Consider the following 22,530-nt stretch of genomic DNA (forward strand, 5'->3'; position numbering starts at 1 on the left):
AATTAACTAATCAAAACAACTACTGCTGCTTCTTCTGCTACCGCTGATGTTGTTGTCGTTGTTTAGACAAGTGAATAACAACCGCGTCATTAGAGAACCTTGTTTACGAATATTAAAAATATCAAGTTCTGTGCAAACAGTAGATGTCAGAAATTTCAGAAAAAAACTTAACAGAAATCTCCAAAACCTGCACAATTCCCGATTGTGATGAATACAGTGTTTAGCAAAGTATCTTTAGAATCTTCTGGAACATGGCTTCACGATATATCGCGACACATTTGCGGAAAACTCAAGCACACACGCAGTACTTCCGTAGAAAACATTGTAATTTTCATCACATGAATCAAAATAACCTAGGGAGCATGACCTGTCTGATGCGCAGGACAATAAGATGTTATTTGTTGTTGGCCAGACTACACGGAACTTCGCGAGACAAAGCTCATTGCACGTGTCAGCGGCGGAGGAAATGCTCTCGATCACGGTACAGATGACCATGCCCCGATGCCCGACAGCTGGCTTTTGTTTTTAATCCCCGAAACAGCTTTTCATCCGCTTGGAAAGAGAAAAGCACGCATTTTGAGTGTCATCTGCTTGCTCATGACGAGGGCTTATTTGCATGTTATGACGTCACAGGGGTGGCAGGGGATTGTCTCGACATGGTACGTGCACCAAGACTCCGTTGAGATTCCGTCACGCTTTCTCGTCGCTTGTCTTATTTTTCCGGATTTTTTTCACTTCCTTTAGATGCGTCTTCCCCCGCTTTGCTTTGCTGTTTGTTTCGATGTTAATTTTTGTTTTTCTCCTTTATCCAGCTTTCCCCCCTGATTATTGCCTCGGATTCAGGGACCAGCTTCATCCGGATCCTGGTCAACTGACAACTACCGACAACTGACGGACAATCTACAATCTCTATGAGCACAATAAGTTTGTCGACATTGCTGCTTGAGAATGGTCATTCCTAAAACTAATATGAAGGTATTGTGAATGCACAAGTTAAGATACAAAAAAATGCCGATCAATAGAATGACATTGTAATTAACAAAAATCTAAACGACATTGAAGTCATTGCGTACGTCGTTGTTTCTGGATATTTCCGGATCTGTCTCTGGGCATGCGCATGGGCGTGTCATTACCTGTGGTAGGAGGGTTTCAAGCCATCGGCTTACGGAAGGACGTAGGTTACGGCAAGACGGGGGTTGAGTTACGGCTCGTCGAGTACGTGAGACGCGCAGCGATGCTTGGCATGCTTCACTGAACACTCCGGTCGTTGACTTCAACTGGGACAGTAACCGACAGGACTGGGCGCTCGTGAAACCGGCGAAGTTTATTTAATAAGAGAAGTTTGTTGAACAATGGGACGTCCAGACGAACACTAACTTGCATTTGATAATTCAGTTTTCCTCAAGACAAAACTGTAGTTATTATGATTGTTTTTCTAGTTTCTTGTTGTCTGATGAACCCTTCCACGTTGGGTAGAGAATATGAATAAGATTGATTGACTGAATAAATGAATGCACGAGTGCGTGCGTGTGTATGGCAAGTATACATCTGTACATTATAGGTTCAACGCGTACACCTGTCTTTTCACGTGTGTTTGTGTGTTCGCGCGCGCGTACGTACATACATGAATGTGTGTACGTATTGACACGTGCGATTATATACAGGTGGGTATGTTTATATGCAGGTGTACCGTGTACGTGTAAATTCTGGAACAACAGATACATTTATTTGATAAATGGAGACATACAGTAGGGCATGGATGACCACGGGTTTAGAATTGTCCAGAATCAGCTGTCAAATCCATGACCGAGGGCTACGACTGGCTGTAATAAAAAATCATAAACGTCATCACTGCTCGGCAAGCCTATCAACTGCTATAAACTTATCATGCACGCGAGCTAAAAAGGGTTCGTAAGAAAAGATAGATTCTCAAAGTGGCCTCAAAAAAGGACTTCAGAATGTTATCATGTGTCATACAAGTATCACATAGATCTTCGGCGGACAAGTCAGACATGTGACGGAAGTACCTGTTTGACTTTGATCATTGCCCTGTGGGCCACGAACTCTTCCTTCGAGCGAATGGCGCCATGCAGATGTCAACGAATCACTTTCGCAGCCAGGCTGATTTACGGATGCTTCGTTTGCAGTTTTCAAACTGGCAAATGTCGGTTGATACAAAAACTGCCGTACAAGAAACACGTTCATTATACATAGCAAGCACACCCACCTACTACAGTGTCAGAAGGACTCTTTCGAGACAAATTACAATTTTGCAGACAATATTTCTTCTTCAGAGCCCATTACCTCGAAAGTTTATGAACAGTTCAGTAACCCCAGTATAACCACGTACCCGGAAAATGGACACATACATAAAAGACAGCATATTAGCTGGGACTCAGAAACTAAGAACAATGTAAGGACAGATAAAATCAAGGCAAGTTATTCTAAGTTATGCAAAGATGGCGGAGGAATTTCGTGACGGATGGAGCAGCACAAAATGAAAATCGAGGGAAGAGACAGTCATGACAAGTGACCTTAGCTAGGTCAACCTAAACAAAGTTGGCAGAAATAAAGACTTTAGAATCCTCTGCAAGACACTGCAATCATCAGGTGACATTTAAGTTTATGAAGAGTAGTTCTCTGCGTAGTATTGTACAGAGGACATCTTGAATCTTGAATAAACTACTTGAATCATACAGAGGAAAAGTCTTCATCCTCAAGTATGTTTTGACCAAGTTCAAACAAGTAAGATCAATTGTTTGTATCGCAAACTTAAAACCGGAACGCAAAATTATTTTAAAATAACATAATCTACTTCGGGAAAGTGTACCATAATCTGATCTTATAATGCCATTCCTCTCCAACTTACATATTTTGACTATCGACCTACTCAACCGACTAGGTGAAAAAGAAAAGAAAAGTAAAGAAAGAAAAGTTTCCCCTTACTTCAGCAGTTTAACCTTGCTGAAAGGACATCTCCATGTGGACATAAACTTGCTGGCTCGGCATGGACCTCAGCCCTCGCACCCTGACATCCTGCCCTCAGGCCTCACTTTTCAGCTTCTTGAAATTCAGGTTACAAAGTTGCCATATATAATCCGTACAGGAATAAAGATACATTGACCTGCATTGAGGGAAAAAGTATGTCCTTTGTGTGAATTAAAGGTTAAAGATGAATTTTATTACTTGTTAAACCTTTACAACCAGTGTTAATCTCAGATCAAAAAGTTCTGATTCCACAATATTCCAAGCGATGACAAATAAACAAACAAACAAACAAACAAACAAACAAACAAACAAACAAACAAACAAACAATAACAAAATAACGACTTACGAATTTAAGTAAATATATTCGTTTAATCAAATACATCTTCCTCGTCAGATACGTCAACGGTAACATTTATATCTGTAATTAACCTACACCAGTAAGGCTCCTAATCTTGAATATTCCATGTTCGTTCCATATTTATGGTATGCTATCATACTGTGTGTGTTTCATTTGGTGGGGATGGGAACAAGATTTTTTTTAACTGAAAATAATTTTTGCATATGAAAATGAAAAGCGTATGCTGTGATAACTATTTCCATCCATTTGTCTTTATGAAAGATTACCAGCAATTTTGTTTCAGCATTTTAAAAGTGAATGCTGTGTGAGAGTGTGTGTGTGTGTGAGAGAGAGAGAGAGATAAAGTAGGGACAGCCACAGAATTTAAATTTTCTTTTCTCATTCAGTCTTATAGTTTTTTCCCCTTGTGATGGAGCTGGGATGAACATTAGGCATTGTACATTTCGTTTCGCATTTTTATTTTCGAAAAAACACCCCAGAAAGCACGCACTGCAATACTAAATGAGCAAACATGAGCCACGCCCTCCAGAAACATTCTGTCCAGCCCTCGCGAGCAGACAGCTTTCCCTCCCCGTTATCCTCTTGTTCACATCGTTCTCGTCTGGTCCTGACGTTTATGACGCCCATACATAAACATCCCCGGCTCCACCCAGCTGTCTGCAGACAAAGCTTTATCTTACTTTCACTTACAGAACTACGGATTTCGCTACAAATCTCGGTGGCCTCCATCTACAGAGTACAGGAGATAAAGGTGGAATCAGGCAGAAGACAGGTTACCCGTTGACCAAAGAGGATAAAATATAAGAATAGAGTGTGGTCAGAAAAAGTGCGAAACATCACCAGCGTGATATTGTAAAATTATCTAAATTGTCTTGAAACACTGTTTGAAGAGGATATATCTGCCTATACAAGGTAAGGACAACTTATTTATTTATACATAAACCTACGGATTTTTTTTGTTGAGTGATTGGAAGTGCATTTTATATTATTTTATTGACAACGTTTAGAATATCAGAAAGAAGACCCGACGATTCTGCCCTACACAGGTTTTGAACTCGACATATTGCAGCCGCTGATGTGAATAATGAAAGGAAAGGCATAACATGAGTGAATGAATAAATGAATGAATCTTTTAATTACTGATGTTTCGAGATGATCATAATAAATATTCGATCTTTGTTCACATTTAGCAACAGTCGCTTAAAGTCTTCAAAATGTGAGTGAATTATAAGAACAAATACCTTAAAAATAGTGGTAGCAATTTGTGAAGAAAAATTTTATTTTAATGAAAATATTTTATCATAAACCCTGACCATTATTATCAACATCATCGTCATTAAAACTAAACCATCTAAACCAAAGCCTTTTTATAGCTATTTTAGTCTACATATGATTCATGTAAAGTGCTCGTGGCAAATCTTAGAAAAGCGCTGTTGTTGTTGTTATTATTATTATTATTATTATTATTATTATTATTATTATTATTATTATTATTATTATTATTATTATTATTATTATTATTATTATTATTATTATGTTACTAGCGAACACTATTCAAGACTGAAGGCTTATCAAACTATATAAGCAAACAAAATATACAATACTTCAAGTGAAAAAAGAGTTTATTGTGCTATTTTTGCGATCATATATAATTAATTAAATATAATATAAAATAAATATAATATATAATTAAAACTGCATGTACACACGTCTCTGCTGGTGAGTTTTTTTTTATAAATTAAGATAAAATAGACTGAAAGCACTATACAGTGTTCATCGCTTTGGACTTCGGCCTACCCCAGGTACCAGGTGACCTAAGAGCACTCAGTTGTTATTCCGAGAACTATTCACTCCCTTCCTCCACACCCACTTCTCTAATCTTCCTGACGAGGATGAAACGCGTGCAGTCTTGTGATTTCTCAGGTCACTGAGTTAAAATATGTGCATAAATTTTTCTGTGGGATTGTCACTAGTCAAATCTGTACTAGGATGACTTGCAGGAACGAATATACATACATCATCCATCTTTTTGCATCAGTTTGTACCCCTTGACTGCTTAACGGATATGGATGGATGACGTATTTCATGTATCAAAAATTAATAAGTTCCTGTCTTTTGTGTGTTTGTGTTTTAGAGACAGAAGAGAGAAGAAATAAATATAAAAAAATGAACAGAGACAATAACAAAACATTACAATTTTCTGTAATCTGAAATTATATAAGACAAATATGTCTGTACACACCAAGCCACAAGTTCACCACAGTAATAAACAAAATGGCATAAAGCTGAGAGCTGAGAGATAGAGAGAAAAAAAAAGAGAGAGAGAAACTGACGTCATTTTTTGCATGACGAGACACTCTGCTGACGATTTACCGGACGATGAAGACGCTGCTATGACGTCAGTAGAGGGCGTGATGACGCGTGTAGTAGACGGTTAGAAGCGGCCATGCTCGATCACCCAAAAACAAAGGACAGACACCCAACAACCACATCCAAGAAAATATCAATAAACAACTTCTAGACTGGGTTCCAAACTGGATCTCGTCTGCAGTAAACAATAAAATTAGTCACAAATAAATAAATAAATAAATAATAATTATAATTATAGCAGACTATGTTGGAGACCTACCCACGGAAGTAAATATAAGGTTGACGCTATGTACAAAAATAAGCTCGCAATTCTAAAATAAAAGCCTCATAAATAACTCTTCTACATTACTTACATGCAAACACCCGAAGTTCGCACCAACAATTCCTTTTCCAGGTAAATACTTTCACTTCAAAAATAAACCTGAATCATGCGAACAGCGTGAAGGTGGAAATCTGAGGCCACTTCAAGCATAATTATGTTCATGCCACGCAGGCTGGGAGAATATTATGGATAGGCCGACAGAGGGAGTGGTGTCAAGAGATTATGCACACAGAGAGAGACAGAGACAGAGAGACAGAGACAGAGAGTGTTCACTGAGCTCAAGCACCTCGACATTACACTTTGCTAGCTTTCTGTTGGATGACACGCTGCTGTTCTTTCCTAAAGAAGGTAGAAGAACAAAACAGGACTCCATAGTTTTCTTCGCTGTTGTCAGAGCAGCAGTTGCACACGTCATCCAGCGGAGGAGGTAAGGTTTTTGTAACGGAAACAATTCTTTATGAAGTGAATGAACATTGAAGAGAGTACTTTAGCTAGGTTTCCATTGTTTGCGATTGTCACAACAGTCACCGAGTTTTGTTTACTGCGAAATATTTCAAGTAAATAGCTCAACCTTCAAATGTTTTATTTACTAGAATTATTCGCGAAGCAGATGATAGTGAAAGAAGGACGAGTGGGTGAGTCGGTGCGAGTGTGAATATTTTATACTTTCTTCACCAAGCGAAGGAAGGAGGAATTGCTGTATTTATCCAGTTTTATTTCCGTCATGTCTTCGTGATATCATGGGAATATTAGTTAATATCTTTATTAAGTGGATGCAATTACTAAATGCTCTCTTGATGAAGTTTGTCAAACAAAATGAGGATTCTAGTGATGATTCAGTAATGTATGGTTTGCAATGAAAGAGATTCAAGAGATTCCCGCTACTATTCCAAATAGCAACGGTTTTGTGTAAATGTAACTCTGTGTGTGTGAGTGTGTGTCAGTGTGTGTGAGTGTGTGTGAGTGTGACTGTATGTTCAAGATGACAGAACATAAGGACAGGTTTTCAGGTGTTATTTCCCCAGTTGTAAATGTGCCGGAGGGGTAGGTGAGGATGATCTATGAAACGTCTTCATACTTAACCCTTCCATGGCTGTGAAGTCCAGGCTTTATTCCCATGCACCTCAAGAAAGGAAGATTAATCAGCAAAGCAACAAAGGATACATTGTTTAAATTTGACTCCAAAGTCGTCTTGTGAAGTTTAAACATGGCACGATAATCCGAAGGCTAAACACACATTTTTACAAAATTCTCAGAGAATTAACTGAAGGTAGACATCTTGTCTGTGTGACCACAGGTAGTCCCGTTAGAAACTGCGACAGTCGGACAAGACATGACATACACAGTCAGCGGGAAATTAATCAGCCTTCTCTCTCTCTCTTCAAATTTTGTGCAATATAAAATTTAGTTTTAGATCAGTACTGAGATACTTACTTTGCCATAAATCATGGTATGTATAGTTATATGAACAATTTTGCCCCGTTGTACCTTGGGAGACGTGGTGAAGTCATAACAAAATTTTGCAGAAGTTTCTGAACACCAAAATTCCATTCACGACATTAAGGAGCCAGTTATTTTCGTTAAAAGTTTATTTTTAGGTATAAAACTCCTACGCACGCAAATTTCAGTGAAGGATGAAAGGATAAAACCATTGGAATGTGTTATTCTTACCGTTCGAATTTTCTTTTCATTTTTTCAGATCTCATCAGGCCTTGACGATGGAGTCCTCAGCTTTCCCAGTGCTTCTCTCCCTGTGTGGTTTATGGAGCATCTACCTCTCATTTCTCGTCGCCGGAAACGAAGTCCCGGATGCAGTGGGTAAGTCATAGACCATAGCACACAGCGCCACCTGTCCTGATACAAGTATGCCATCGTCATGCGCCTGGTGTTTGTGTCTCCTGGTTGTGTAGTTGTAAAACACGAGGGAATCGTTTGGCCAGGACAGAGTTGGCAACTCAACGACTGTCATCTTGTTTTCTTAATTACAATGTGATACCGAGAGCTGTGGTATAGTCTCAGCTGCTGGCACGGCGTAAAACACTGACAAACAGCGATACCTACACCCCACAAGCACTACTTCATGTTTCTTTACCCCAGGGCATCTTTACCACCATTTTATAACTACGACTCCAGGACTAAAAACATCCTCCGCAGGGTCTGAACACTTCTTTTTAACTTTAAACAACTTTTAACTTTAAAAAAGACGGCTTTTGTTTTTGGCTTTCTTTTTTGTTTTTTTGTTTTTGTTTTGCCCCCTCCTTTCATTCGGTGCTTTGGGGGTAACGACTTGCCCTCGCTTCATTAACTGCTACAACTGGTGGTAATTAAGTGTGCGGGTAAGTGTACAGTTAAGTTACTGGTTCAAGACTTGTTCAGACCCGCACCGGAAAACTCTACCTATCCTCCATCCAGCAGGTGTCCAGGAATATATAGATACCAATTTATCAGAAAAAGAAAAGGGGATTGAAAGGGGAAGGATGGGTTACACCTGAGTGAACTGAGTGTAGCTCAGCTCATGATTACAAATTCAAATCACTTTTTTTTCTGAAGTCATAATAATGAATCGTCTTATGGTCTGGTCCTGCTCGTGCTGTATGGTTCACTACTAAACAGCTGCATAGTAACCAATATAGCCAGACAACAGAATTGTCCACACGTACAAGTTTGGTGTAACATTCCACGAGGAGATCCCCACCTGAAGATGATTCAATGGACGACTTCAAGCATGACAGACAGACAACTCACCCCTTAGCGCCATGCAGTCCTGATGTCTTTTGTCAAAATGACAGTTATGTCCCCCTTGGCCAAGTTCGACTAACCTTTGACACTGAATGAATTCTTCTTTCGGTTTGAGACTTTGGGGGCGCCCTGACACTACCAAGCAGGTGAAAAAGCCGAGGGGGGCCTCACTCTAACTTTTACATTAGTTTTTTTTTTTCAAATCAAGAACACTAACAGACGATGAATGGCGACAGGTGAATTGTAAATGTGGCACTACTCCTGATAAGAGTTTTAATGTGCTCGCACATTGCAACAATGGTATAAATCACACCCAGCAAGTTGTGTATCATTAACATATTTTGTTGCAACTAGCTACGGCCGTTGTGTGCTGAATTTGGGAAGGTTTGAAAAATGTAGAGCCTCGAGTTCAAAATGTCACACCAGGAGAAGAAGGACTAGTCCATAAATGAAAACATGAAATGAAGGGTTGGAAGATGGACTATGGCATTATGGAGGAATAATGTTCAATGAAAAGATGTGTTTTTGTGCTTCTATCACATAATCATGTCACACATTTGTTCCTTTTTTTTATTTCGCTGCTCATTTTGTATGTTTCTTTTGACATTGTTATTTTGTTTGTTTTAAAATATTTATTGATTTACTGTTTGTTGTATTTTTATGTTTTTAGCTGTTGTTTTTATATTTCACATCCCATTTTGTTTGTTTTTTTGTTTATTGGTTTGTTTGCTTTTAGTTTATTAGTATATTTGATTTTTTCGATGATTTTGTTAAAGTTTTTGTTACTTTTTTACTTTCTTGCTTTTAATGGTTTTTTTTTTTCTTTGATGTTCTTTGGATTTTTTTTTTGGGAGGGGGTTACATTTTATTTCATCCTTTTCCTTTTCTCTGCTTTATTTTTGTTTATTTAGTTCTTTCTTTTTTTCATTTATTTACTGTACTTAGAAAAGTTTTGTGGTTGTCATTCGGCTGTACCTTTGTACCTGTGCTGTGCAGGTGTGTGCCAGCGGCCGTGGAGGAAGATGCTGAGGATCGACGAGACAGGTAACGTGCTGGAGGGCAGTGTAGACGCAGTGCGGGACGCGGCGCTGGAGGGCAGCCTCTTGCGGGTGGTGCTGAACGCCCTTGAGCTTTACTCCCTCAACATCGAAAACGTCAACGTGCGAGACGATCACTTGTGCGGCGAGAGTGTGTGGCACGTGACACACAACGGGACACACGTCAGCACCACCGTGGCCTGGGTCCACATGCTGCTGTGCACCACAGGTGAGGCGCACGTCGTGCAGACCAACTTCTCGCGGCCTCCGGACTCGGGGTTCAAACCCAACGCCAGCACCACGGAGCTGACCACTGATGCTCTGGTCAACTTCGGAAAGCTGTACGACTCACGGCTGCCCATGACCTGGTACGTCAAACGCATCAGCTGCGACTCCAAGCCCGTTTACTCTCATTACCTTGATGGGTCAAGGGTCACGGGGTCGTTCGCGGACCTGCACTACATGGCGCACCTGGGCGAGGTGCATTGCGTCATGCGCGACCGCGGCTACGCCTTCTTCATGAACAACGTCGTCATCACCAACGACACCGTCAATGGACAGAGCCTGAACCACTTGGGTCAGCAGTTCACCACGCAGGCGCTGACCTTCAAGAGCCCGCCCTATTACTGGTTCTCCTCCTGGAGCACGGACGGCAAGCGTGACAACTCGCGGTGGTTCGTGGGAACAGCGCAGCCCAGGGGACACAACAACGACTACGTGGCGCTGGACTGGTACGTGGACAGCTGCTGGCGTCTCGTCTACGAGAACGACCAATATGGATTGCCCAAGTCTGGTTCTCTGGACGAGCTAATTTTGATGATCTCCCTTGGTCATCGTGTTCGCGTCATGGTGGACGACACCGTGGTAGAGGCTAACTCCATCCGCGTCACCGACGGCTTCGTCATCGCGCAGACGCTGGAGGAGATGGGCCGGCGCCGCACGGGCAGCAGCGACAACTTCTTCTTCAACACGGAAGCCATGTGGAAGTGGAGCACCATCCACACCACGGGGACAGTCCGTGACGTCTACATCTCCGTTAATACCATGAAGACCATGAGACGCGACTGGAGAAGCACCTCCGTGCGCTGGATGGTGGACACCCGTTCATGGAAGCGCATGCTCTCCACCAACAACCACGGGCAGGTCACGTCCGGCCAAGTACCCGACCTCATCGCCGCTGTCACCAATGGCGCCTCCATCCGCTTCAACTTGCAGCAGGACGTGGCGGCCGGCTTCTTCTTCACCAACGCCGACAACGTCCGCGTGGACAACGGTGTGGTGTTCGCCCAGTGTCTGCGCCACATCAGCGACAAGCGCAGCATCAAGGCCAACGAATATGAGATCCAGCTCAAACCCTTCTACTGGTTCCTCATGATCTCCAGTCTCGGCGACATGGCCATGTCTGCATGGCACGTTGAGATGCGAGAGCAACTATATGATTCCGTGGCGCCAGAAGCCAACATCACGTGGTTCGCCTCGTTCTAGACTATAGGCACACTGGGATCCTTTATTTGAATTTGAGCCGAATTTGATAAAAAAAATATATAAAAAATGTATGACGCTCTGCTATCATATTTAGTCTAGCTCAAAAGATTTAGTTCAAAACCTTCCATTTCATCAAAGAGGGAAAGAAGTCTTCCAGATCACACCACCAAGTTAAGTCCCTTGTAGTTATCTTCCCTGTAATTATGGCTGTCTATCTTGATTGTCATTACTAAGAACATGCTGTAATCGACAAGGTAATTTTGCTTGTGTATATTTAAGTTCATCCTTTTGTTTTCCCACAAGCTTCTGTACATGTGACCCAAAGGACAAAATGTCTTAAAGACATATATCATACAAAGATGGCATTACACGTACAAGAAAACTCAGTTGCTGATTCATTTTATAAACTTTGGTGAAAAAAGAACAAAAAAATTGGACAGTCTTCGAGTCTCGGATCATGAACAGTATAAAGTTCTTTTATGTTGCTCACAAATGTTCTGTCGCTGAAGCTTCCTCCCATACACTTAGTCTCTGTCCACCCAAACTCTTGGGGTCTCTTTTTTCATCCGGTACGGCAATGGCGGACTACTTACTCGACTTCCCAATCCGGGTTGATCAGAGCCTTTTGGGAACAGTACCTCACTCGATAGTTATACTTTAAAAAATCGCATCATAAAATTCAAATGTACCAAGTGTTGATGTTCTTTTGTTTCGATGTTAGTAATCGTATACCCATAGTCCAGAAAAGTTAAAAATAAGCTATAAGGCATGGACTAACTTTAGGAGGGAGAGAATGATAATATAATATTTATATATAGATATACCACAGACAGTAGGAGACAGTAGATATATCCCACATAATATTTCAGACTGTGTATAAAAGTAGGGATTAGCTTGCGCTGTATGTACGTATGTATATATATGTTTCGCACCACACCAGATTTCACACTTCAGTCAACATCCAGACCTCACCACAAGACCCCACCGCACCTAAGCTCTGCCGCCACTAAGGTCCCAAGACAGTTTCCATATTTACCATGCTGCCTGTAGTTCTGGATCCTGATGTAGCTTCGCCAATCTTCTGCAGGACGCCTTCAATAACCCGCATGTTCATGCAACTGTCCAGGATATGATGTCCTGCAGTCCACATCCACACGTCAAGAAGTGTCTTTGTGTATGACCTGTGTATGAAAGGTCTCAATGACTACACTTGGCATCGTATTGCAAGTCTGAACAACGGACCGACTTGAACATGAGTGAACACTTCTGATGGGTACCCGGGGTATCTCACGACACTTTTTAACCTTTATGTTAAATCTGTGACCACTGGAAGTGTGTTCCTAGCATATCGACATCAGTTCCTCACTCTGAGACTCAAATGTACCTGAGGTTGCGGCTGTTGTAGATGTCGTAGCCGCATTACCTCAGGCTGAGTCACGTGTTAAGCTGGTTACTGTAGCAGTAACCCCTGACCTGTCAAGGTATTACATCATCAGCTTAACTTAGTCTTTAGGACAAGATAAAAAGATTTTTGGACGAGACAGAGAATTCTACACAAAAACTGTTATTGTTATTAATCTTATTTTATTTGCGACGGAATCTTTTCCAAATTTTTTATGAAGTTGTTTATTTACTTTGTAAAAGGTGATTTGCTTTTATGAGAGCTGAATCTTCTACGCATCACCCTGGCGCTTTGAAGGGTGAACTTTGAGATTTGAAAAAAAAAGAGGGTTGTCCATTGTCGTTGATTGGAAGCCGAGTCTGTTTTTGAAGAATTGTCAGGTCCCTCAGGTGGGATGGTCCATGTTCTTTGCCTGGCCACCGCCTCTGTGTTGTGGACCGCAGGTTGACAGTCGTAGTTGTGGACACGACAGTGGCTGGTATGTCGTTCAGGTGCTAGCGAGGGCGGGACGGAGGGAGGAAGGTGGAGGATGAAGGAGGTTTGCATTGTCAAGCCACAAGGCTTGAAAGTGTCTTTCATCTTGACGGTGTGTGACGTGGTGCGTCATCCATGCTCTCTTCTCCGGCACGTGCGAGAGGCAGCCGCGGGTCACGGCTGGCGAGGGATGGGTGAGAGGTGTGCGTGTGTTGAAACTACAAGGAGAAAAACGAGCGAAATAGGAGAGAAAAAGGAGAAGTGGGTTGACGGAGGGGGTCATAGCTGTAAATGCACGCGTTGGGCCATAACGGGGTGGAGATGGGGATGTCACCTAGAAAAACTAGCAGAAAGTGTGTGAATTATGAACTTATTCCGCCACTTGTGGATTCGAATGATTCGTTCTAAAGAGCAACACTCCACAATTCGTCCATTGAAATGGGGTAGTCCAGTAGCGCAATGGTATACTTCTCCTTTTCAATGGACAAGGTTGGGCGTCTTTTGGGTACCTCGGTTTACCACCCCTTTAATTACCATCTTCTCCCTATAGCACAAATTAATCTCGTGTTAATTGAAAATTAATTAATTAATTGACCACTGTGTATGGAGCCACTGTTCTTGGTCCTTTCTGGTGTTACTTCCGTTACAGTGGAGAGGGTGTGTACAGGTGTGAAGACAGGTGTCTGCTGGCATCGGAGGGTACGTGAAGTTTTGTGGACAGATATTGGCTCTTTGGAGAATGTATATAGCTCTCTAGACAGAAAAAAATGACGAATGGTAATGGAAGAATAAAGATTGAGTGGACGCTGGAACAATCCACAGCCTGAAGCTTAGAATGGCAAAACAATAAGGGCAACCTTACCGACGCCATGCGATGACTAGAACAAAACGATGAAAACGAAAGTATCATAAATTTTTTTGACTCTAATGGCCAGTAACATTTGACCGTATATTTTCTACTTCCCCTCCATTAACTTATTCACTATATGCGTCATCCAATGCAGAAGGCATCACAGTCTAACTGCGGACTTATTTTACAGATACAACTGAACTTGCGGTGTTTTCCTTTACAGTTTAGTCTGTTGAAGTTAATTAGAAAGAAATAAGTGAGTTTTCCTAGATATCTTTACGTGTCCGTTGCTCTCTTGTTTTAACTAAAAAAAGACAAAGAAAACAAGACGATATGTGTTATCAATCATTTCCACCCTCACTCCAATGGCAGAACTACAGCTTCTAAGACTAGGTGACAAGTGTCAGAATAATTGTAGTTCATGTGATGGGCTATGTAAGTTTTTTTGTTTTACAGAGTTTACACGACCGATTTTAACTGCAGAAATCGCAACTGCTTGCTTATTTTATTCCCGGAATATAATTTCTTCTGGAATGAGTATAGAAGTCTTCTGTTAAGACTGAAAGAGAGTGTATTTTGTTGTAAATGAGGAAATAAAATCTTGTCATGTCTGAATCCAGTTGTGATTTAAATAAACACTTGGACTATTATCTGGAGGGCTGACAAATACTGGTGAGCATTTGCATACTGATGTACAAGAGTTATATACATATTTGACATACAGCAGACCCACGTGCAGTAAAACATTACAGATTGCTACATCTGTAACTTTCTTTTTTACCCAGAGAGCCACTTTCATGCAAAACACACAGCACTTTGTACTCAGATGAAAACAAGTCTACCAACAAAGCCACCTAGCCTGTGAGTTTACACGGAGGTCTGCCAGATTTTAAAACATACAAAACATACAGACTAGTATATGTCTTGAAGAAAGTGGAATATAAGTCAATTGTGCATCTGCAGATGTCCACTCCTCTGTAGCTACTGGATGATAAGATGTGTTGTGAATGGTTAATGAGGTGGGCGAGTGAATGTACGTGAATGGTTTTGGGAAGAAATGCCCGGATGTCAGGGGAAAATGCCCGGATGTCAGAAGCAGGGAGAAAAAGCAAAGGTGAGTAAACGTGACGGCCATGACAGGCAGGCGACACAAGTCATCTGTCATCCAGGAGACAGGAGAACCGCCGTTTGTACATCGTGCACCTGTCCATGTACACTCACATGCATACAGTCTCAGCCTTTCATAATAAATATATATAAATGTGTGTGTGCACCCTTTCGTTTACCTGTAAGACAAGACCGTTTCCACCCGATAAACCTGTTTGTTGATTATGCAACAAAAAAAAAATCATATGTTGTTAAAAAGTTATCTGAATGCTATCGAAAGCATAAGATTTAAAATAATTGATATTTGGAACATGAGGTAGACAGACGGGCTGAAAGATAGACTGATCGAGAAAAACATGTATGGATGGTAAGAAGAGAGAGAGGGACAGGAAATTACACAAACAAGGTGACTAAGAAACATACCCGCCCACCCACCCAACTCACTCACTCACACGCTGTGAGACAAGACCAGAAAAGAAGGAAAGAATTTTCAAGATCGCTCATGCCTGTCAAGTAGATGTCATCGACGGATGGGTCACGATATAAACAGCTTTTATTGTGTCCTCAGCCACTTTGCTTAACATCCACTCGACTCCCTCAGGTAGGCCTTCATTCTGAGATCGCTAAAACTTGTTTGTAGACTTTGTAAGTCAGCATCAGTAATATCACTTGCAGGTGATTTTATAAGCGACATCCTTTAATATGTATTAATTTTTAATCCAATTTTGGGTTGACAGAAAGCAGTCTTTATTGTATGGTTATGTCACAAATACTTAAAACCCATAAAGGTTGAGGTAGTCTGCAGATTAGGACATCCCTAGCGATGTTGACGATTGCAGGTGTTGACGATTAACAAATTTTCATTTATTTTATGATGCCATATATTTTAAGTGTATCTGTTACTAAACTTGGGCGTATAGTTCAGTTCCTATTGTAAGCTGTGATAGACGCAGTAGGTAGTCTCTTCAATGTAACATTTTGCATTTTATTCTCTTCTAGTTGCCCTTTTTTCCTTTGTGGACACAGCTTTAACCAGTTTGTGAGCTTCAAGATTAAAGAACAGAAACAGCAAAACATGTTAAAATTTTGCTATGTTTGATGAAAAAAAGTAATCTGGCTAAAAGTATCAAGGTATTTCACAATCTTTACGAACCGGAGGTTTGTAACAAAAGGCGTCCTGCCCTGTCTACACTATATTCTCCAAGTGAATGAAAAATTAAAAGACGGAAACAAACAAGCTTTTGGAGTGGTTGAGTGGGTAGAGTAGCTTATTTTTTTTTATTGTCATTTACCAGAAAAATTCCACACGCTTCACCCCCGCCATATCCTAATCGCAGACACGATGAACCCAAGGCTGCTACACTGGACTTGCCTCCTGGCTGCATGCATCCCCACCAACATGCAGACCAGTCCACCAGACCTGGAGATAAAAAGTATGTAGCCACAGAACATTGGCGCCAATAAAAATAAATTGAAATAAATATTTTGACCATGTCTTAGTGGCAGTTAAGCAGCAAATCCGTAAGAAGCTGATTTTCTGGGACAGAAACAAATTAAAACAAGTATACATATACAAATGTTTGCAACTACTTACCAACCTACTCTCCAATAAAGAAGGACAATAGTGACCCTGTGGGTGTAGATTACAATACAATATCCCAGTCCTGTCACATTTTAAGTGTTGATGTATCGCCTGAACTCCAGATGTGTGCGAGAGGCCCTGGAAGATGGTGTACGCACACTCCGAGGAAGGAACGGCGCTCTTTGGAAGAAAAGACCAGCTCGTGGATGACGTCATCGCCGGGAAGGAAGTGAAGGTCGGTGGTTTGAGAGTTCCTCTGATAAGTCGTTTGGATTAACAACGCACCTGAAAATGTGAGATCTGATCGGATGCTGTATATTTCAAAAAACAATGATGATGATGATGACGATGACGACGATGATGATCATGGTTATTATTATTTTGTGAAGGTTACCTTGATCCAGACGGATGAGACGTACTCGATGCGGGTGGATAATGTCAACAAGCAAGGCAGCGAACTGTGTGCGGAGTCGCTGTACCACCTTGCCCACAACGGCACGCACGTGGACACGAACGCGCCTCGCCGCTTCTACATCGTCTGCACTTCCGGCTACGTCAGCATTCTGCAGGTAACACGCTGACAAAACTATATTTGAGATTTGGCTGTTATTCGCAGGTGTAATAAGTGTGTGTGTGTGAGAACTTAGAAGGGTTCCAGTTCATACGGTGTTTGACTGCCGACACAAGTATGACATCACAAACACCTTGGCTCACTCCCCTCCTGTGGCGGTTGTAGGAGTCTGGAGAGCAGAAGCTGCTGCAGGTGACGATGTACTGGTATACCAAGGACCTGACGGACCGTGACCGGCCTGTCTACTCCAGCTTCATCGACGGGTCGCGTGCAAAAGGCCGCTTGGAAAACCTGTGGACCGCGGGCCGCACCATGCCCCTCCGTGCAGTCATGCGTGACCGCGGCTATTCTTTCCCCATGCACAACGTCTTGGTGGATTCCACCACCGGCGTCGTCAACGGACAGAACGTTAAGCATCTCGGTGGGACTTTCTTCTTCTTCTACATCCTCTTTGTAAAAGACACTTTAGTCTCTAGTCCGGTGCTACAATCAAACATCAAGAACATTGCTGGAATTTCCCTTTGTGTACAATTTTACATATATCGTCAGTTTTACGAATTTTCTTATTTGCATAACAACTCTTCCAAAACGCATTCGTCACATCCGTTTTGTACGTCTCCATCAGGGCAGACAGTGGAAGGCAACTACACCAAGTTCACACCCAACCCCTACGTCTGGTACTCTTCGTGGTCGACGCGCGGGTCCCGCCACAACGTCAGGTGGTCGTTGGACAAGCACGAGCCCAGGGGCAGCAACTTTGACGCCGTGGCCCTGGACTGGCACGCGGACACGTGCTGGCGCATCGCCTACGTGCACGACGCCAACGGTAACAGCGAGTTCGGAAGTCTGGAGCACTTCAAGGCTCAGGTACTAAACATCACATCGAGAGCAGAGGTTATGACACAAAGGCCGACAGCTATGGACAGCTGTAGCTGTAGGTTCCATCAACGTAAATTAAACCCCAGGGTATCTTTGTGTCTATGTTTCGTAATTAGGTCCCCATAAATTTGAAAAAAAAACTGTTCAAGAATGATTTGGTTGTTTATTATAGTCATAAAGACATAAAAGGACAAGCTAGAGGGTTAGGGTTAGGGTTACTGGTGAGAAGTCGTGGTTGCCTTGTTAGAGATGTAAGCTGAAGACTGTAGTAGAAAGTTCCTACAAGCAGAACTTTCATTTTGTCCTTCTCTCGTCCTGAAGACCTTTCTTCTTTCACGAGGGATGTACTGTGTTTCCATATTTTTGTCAGGTTCGCGAAGGTCACCGCGTGCACGTTAAGGTCGACGACGTGTCGGCAGTGGTCAGCAACGTGCGTGTGTCGGGAGACGTCATCTCGGCCCAGATCCTCGACACCGTGGTCCGCAGGGGAGGCAATAACGCCAGCAAGCACGACATCCGCGACCACACCGCGCATGCCTGGACTGTAGCCCACACCTCCGGCACGGTCCGGAAGTACGAGTACTTGGTGGGCAGCTCCATGCGCAGACAGCTGCCCATGACCCGGAAGAGCCTGTCGTGGAGCGTCGACACTCGCCCCTGGGTCACGGTCCTGCGCACGGAGGACCAAGGAAGGGTGATGGAGGGCAACCCCCACCAGCTGCGGCGAGCCGTGCAGCAGGGCGCCAGCATCCGCATCAACCTGCAGCTGGACTCCAAGTCCGGCGACTTCTTGACGGAACCCGACAGCCTGCGCGTGGACGATCCCAGCGGCGTTGTGTTCGCGCAGGCTCTGCAGCACGTCAGCGACAAGAAGACCAACAAGCCGGAAGAGTACGAGCTGCAGCCCAGCGCCTTCTACTGGTACTTGATGATCAGTTCGCTAGGAGATGTCCGCATGACCGCCTGGTATGTCGGCAAGAACCAACGTCTTTACGACGAGCGAGCACCCTCGGCCAACGTCACGTGGTTTGCCAACTTCTAGCAAGCGGGGTGGGGACACGGATCTTGGGGATGAACAGAGCTTCCGTTTTATGATCGGAATACTGTTTTTGTTTGTTGTTGTTGTTAAAGATACCAGATTGGTTCAGTCACATCCTCTCTCCTTTGTTAAATTATTATGTCACAATTATTAATTATTATCATTTTCTCTCACATCTCTCATCGTGTAGTTTTTGGTTCGGTCAACACAAGGTGCTTACCTGTATGTGTGCAGAGAACAGTGACCGACAGACAAAGTGGGTGTATCTGTATTAAAGGTATTTTCTCACGTGTATGTTGACGGCTCGAAAGTAAACTTTGTTGTAGACTGACACGAGGACAATGGTTCAGTAGTCTTCCATAAAGTCGAAACTCTAGCACAATGTACAGTGAACAAATCTCATGAATATTACAGTTCATATAAATGCTGCTCTTATTCAAAGAAATGATGCTATCATTTCATCAGGTACTCGTTTAAGTGACTTTAAAAGGCTCAGTTGCTATTTCTCATCTTTGGTAGCGAAACTTTCTTCATTCTAATGATTCTGCCGGACTTGTCTTCTTTGGTGTTTCTCTTGCTCGTTGGCAAGCTTTTTTTTTGTGGAAGTCCCTAAAAACTTTTTTTTTATTCGGTCATCTTACTTTTTCCTGTACTTTTTAGACGTGATTTTTAAAAATAGTATAGTTATTTTATTTAAATAATTGCAATCCTTTTACTATTTTCTAATGAAGTTTTAAAGACCATTTCCTTCTGTTTCACAATAAAAGCTTTGTTTCTTTTATTCACCTTACATTATTAACGTCTTCAAACGTTGTGAACTCACGTGCATTTTGTTAGCATTTATTTGTATCTGGAAAAAAATATCCGTTCCTTTCACTTTAAAGAAAATTCGATCAAAACCAAATCTTTGTGTATCTGTGACCGTGACGTCACGACGAAAACATTTGCATGTAAATATGCGCAACTATTTTTATCCTACTTTTTATTTTTAATTTTTTTGTAAACAACTTCACAGAAAAAGTGTTCTTTGAAGTGATCTGAAGGTAACAAAATAAATTATTCGACTCTAAAATAAATGGGTAATACATCTCAAGCAGTCAGCATCCAACATATCAACAAGCAGCAAACAATATAGACAGAGAACAACAGGAAGGAGGGGATTAGTCTCTAAGCAAAATAATCCCAAGGAGGGATCACGGTACTTTGATCTAAGACAGCTTGCAGAAAATATACATTAATAAGTAAAATAAAAAGTAGTTTGAGAAGAGACGAGTCTGAGAGGTTTCAGGACCAGATGTCTATTACGCCAACGGAATCATTTTGTAGGAGGTCATTCATCATGTACAGGTGCGACACTTGAGAGAACTCAACACCTCGCCGTCGGCTCTTGAACTGTCTTTTAATCGTTGCCGCGACGTAGCTAGAAGTCACGGTAGACAATATTTCACGTGGGAGGGGCTCCTCCTCCGAGTCCTATCAATCATAGGAGCGGCGATGAGGTCTGAATACAGTGGGGAAGCTGAATGGGGCGTTCACTTCACGCCTGACATGTCTTTCATCATACTAGCTGAACCGGCCAAACCTGGTCAAGGCTTTTCTTTTTCTTTCATCGTGAAACAGCTTGCCACCGAGTTGTCTTCGGAGACGGCCCTCTCTATGCTCACTCCCTCTCCCTCTCCCCCCGACTTCCTTCTCTATTCTTGGCGCTGGGTAAGTGGTGATGTTGAAAGACTGTGTCAGTGTTAATACAGTTGCTCCAAACACCAAAGATGTCCAATAAAAGCAAAACGGCTCCCAACCCCACCCCTACCCCCCGAATAAAGGGGGAAACCCCCACCAAACCCCCACAAGGGTTCCTGAATGGAAGTGAAGACACGAGACAACTCTCCTCCCTCTAGAGGACTAATGGGATGCAAAGGTTTTTTTTCAAATGATTGGGTAAAGTTGGGTGCAAGATACTATTTCTTAAGATCTGAGTGGATACTCACACCCCACCTCCATTCTCTAGATACACGCCCGCAAACACCGCACACAAAGAGGTCAAATCGTGACCTCAGCCAATGAGAGAGCTGGGATCTTCACCACGACAACGCCTCCACATACAATCGTGAGGTTTGTGGCGTTGACCTGTTGAACTGAGCTCTGTGAATCACTAGAAAAAAATGTTTCCACCCCATTAGTCCTTTGATGTATCACCTCCTAAGGTGTACCATAACCTGTACCTGGAGAGGAAGCATGCCCAGAGTAAGAATTTCAATGACTTGTCTCTCTAAATTACCATCGAGATGAATATTGTGTCATTATTGATGACTGCTAGTCAAAAAGGAGTATCGTCGCCTTTTCTGTCTTATCGTCATTGGCGTTCAAGAACTGTGGACCTTCATCTACGTAAAGAACAACTTTCTCGACCTCAGTAAAACAGCCTGGCCGACTCTCTTTTATGTTATCCTTCTAATAACTTTTCTGTGACACATTGCGAGAGACAAATTACAAAGGTGCTTCAGACAGTTCTGACAAGGCGATAGGAAAAAAAACCCAACCTGACCGTCTATGCAATGTGGTAATTCAGGTTTTGTATTGAAACGTTTCTGGAGCATGACGATGCGACAAGCACGTGCGACACACACAGAGTATGGCGAGAGAGCAGAGAGACAAAGAAGAGAAGGGAGAAAAAAAGAAAAGGAAAGAGACAGAAAAATGTGAGTGTGGTACTGAATAGGAACGATGGTGATACAAGAATATTTATGGTGTAATAAAACATAACGGCTGTCGTACATAAGTGTACGGGCGACAGTCATTTGCCATCCAAGCAGTAATGTAACAAGTCATCAGCTGCCAGAAGCTGTCTAAATTATGAGCTTTGTGCAGCTCTTTACACCGCCCTTTGACCCCCCAGACGTTGTGGTCGGCAACCTCCTGAAATGACGAGCCTGCCAGTATACGAAGCCGACATACACCTTGGAGCAGTGAACTGTAAGTGGCTCATCTTGTCAAGAGATTGGAGTTTAGGGAGCGGATTCTCTCTTTCTGCGGTTTATTTTTTTAAAGTTCCTTGATAAATTGAGGTGGATGAGGTTTCCATCCTAGGCCGGGGTGAGCCTCAAATTGGTAACCTGTTCGGGCATAGTAACCACCCGACACTTCCCACTAGGGAGAGCGACCATTCTGTGACACCCCGAGCCGGCAGACCTGTATATTCGTGACACCACCCGCAAGTACTTGTAGACATAGCGGGATAATATAGTTAATAATTTCTAGTATACAGATAGTAACAAAAATTACAGGAAACTGTCAACGGGATGAAGGCAGAAGCCCCACGGCATACC

The 22,530-nt window shown here is 42.5% G+C and overlaps 2 protein-coding genes across 2 annotated transcripts; both read left to right on the plus strand.

Annotated features, from left to right (window-relative positions):
• The first annotated feature begins 6,229 nt into the window (after positions 1 to 6,229).
• On the plus strand, positions 6,230 to 14,637 carry LOC112571068. The gene is made up of 3 exons (XM_025249869.1): positions 6,230 to 6,466; positions 7,739 to 7,857; positions 9,775 to 14,637. The coding sequence occupies exons 2-3, from the start codon at positions 7,758 to 7,760 to the stop codon at positions 11,298 to 11,300; spliced, it is 1,626 nt and encodes a 541-aa protein (XP_025105654.1). The 5' UTR covers positions 6,230 to 6,466; positions 7,739 to 7,757; the 3' UTR covers positions 11,301 to 14,637.
• Positions 14,638 to 16,378: 1,741 nt separating this feature from the next.
• Positions 16,379 to 20,473, plus strand: LOC112571284. Its single transcript, XM_025250176.1, has 6 exons — positions 16,379 to 16,566; positions 16,838 to 16,950; positions 17,105 to 17,284; positions 17,452 to 17,707; positions 17,912 to 18,153; positions 18,536 to 20,473. Exons 1-6 carry the CDS (start codon positions 16,476 to 16,478, stop codon positions 19,205 to 19,207), a joined length of 1,554 nt encoding a protein of 517 aa, XP_025105961.1. The 5' UTR covers positions 16,379 to 16,475; the 3' UTR covers positions 19,208 to 20,473.
• Positions 20,474 to 22,530: the final 2,057 nt, after the last annotated feature.

Source organism: Pomacea canaliculata, linkage group LG8 (assembly GCF_003073045.1).
Source record: "Pomacea canaliculata isolate SZHN2017 linkage group LG8, ASM307304v1, whole genome shotgun sequence".
Classification (NCBI taxonomy): domain Eukaryota; kingdom Metazoa; phylum Mollusca; class Gastropoda; order Architaenioglossa; family Ampullariidae; genus Pomacea; species Pomacea canaliculata.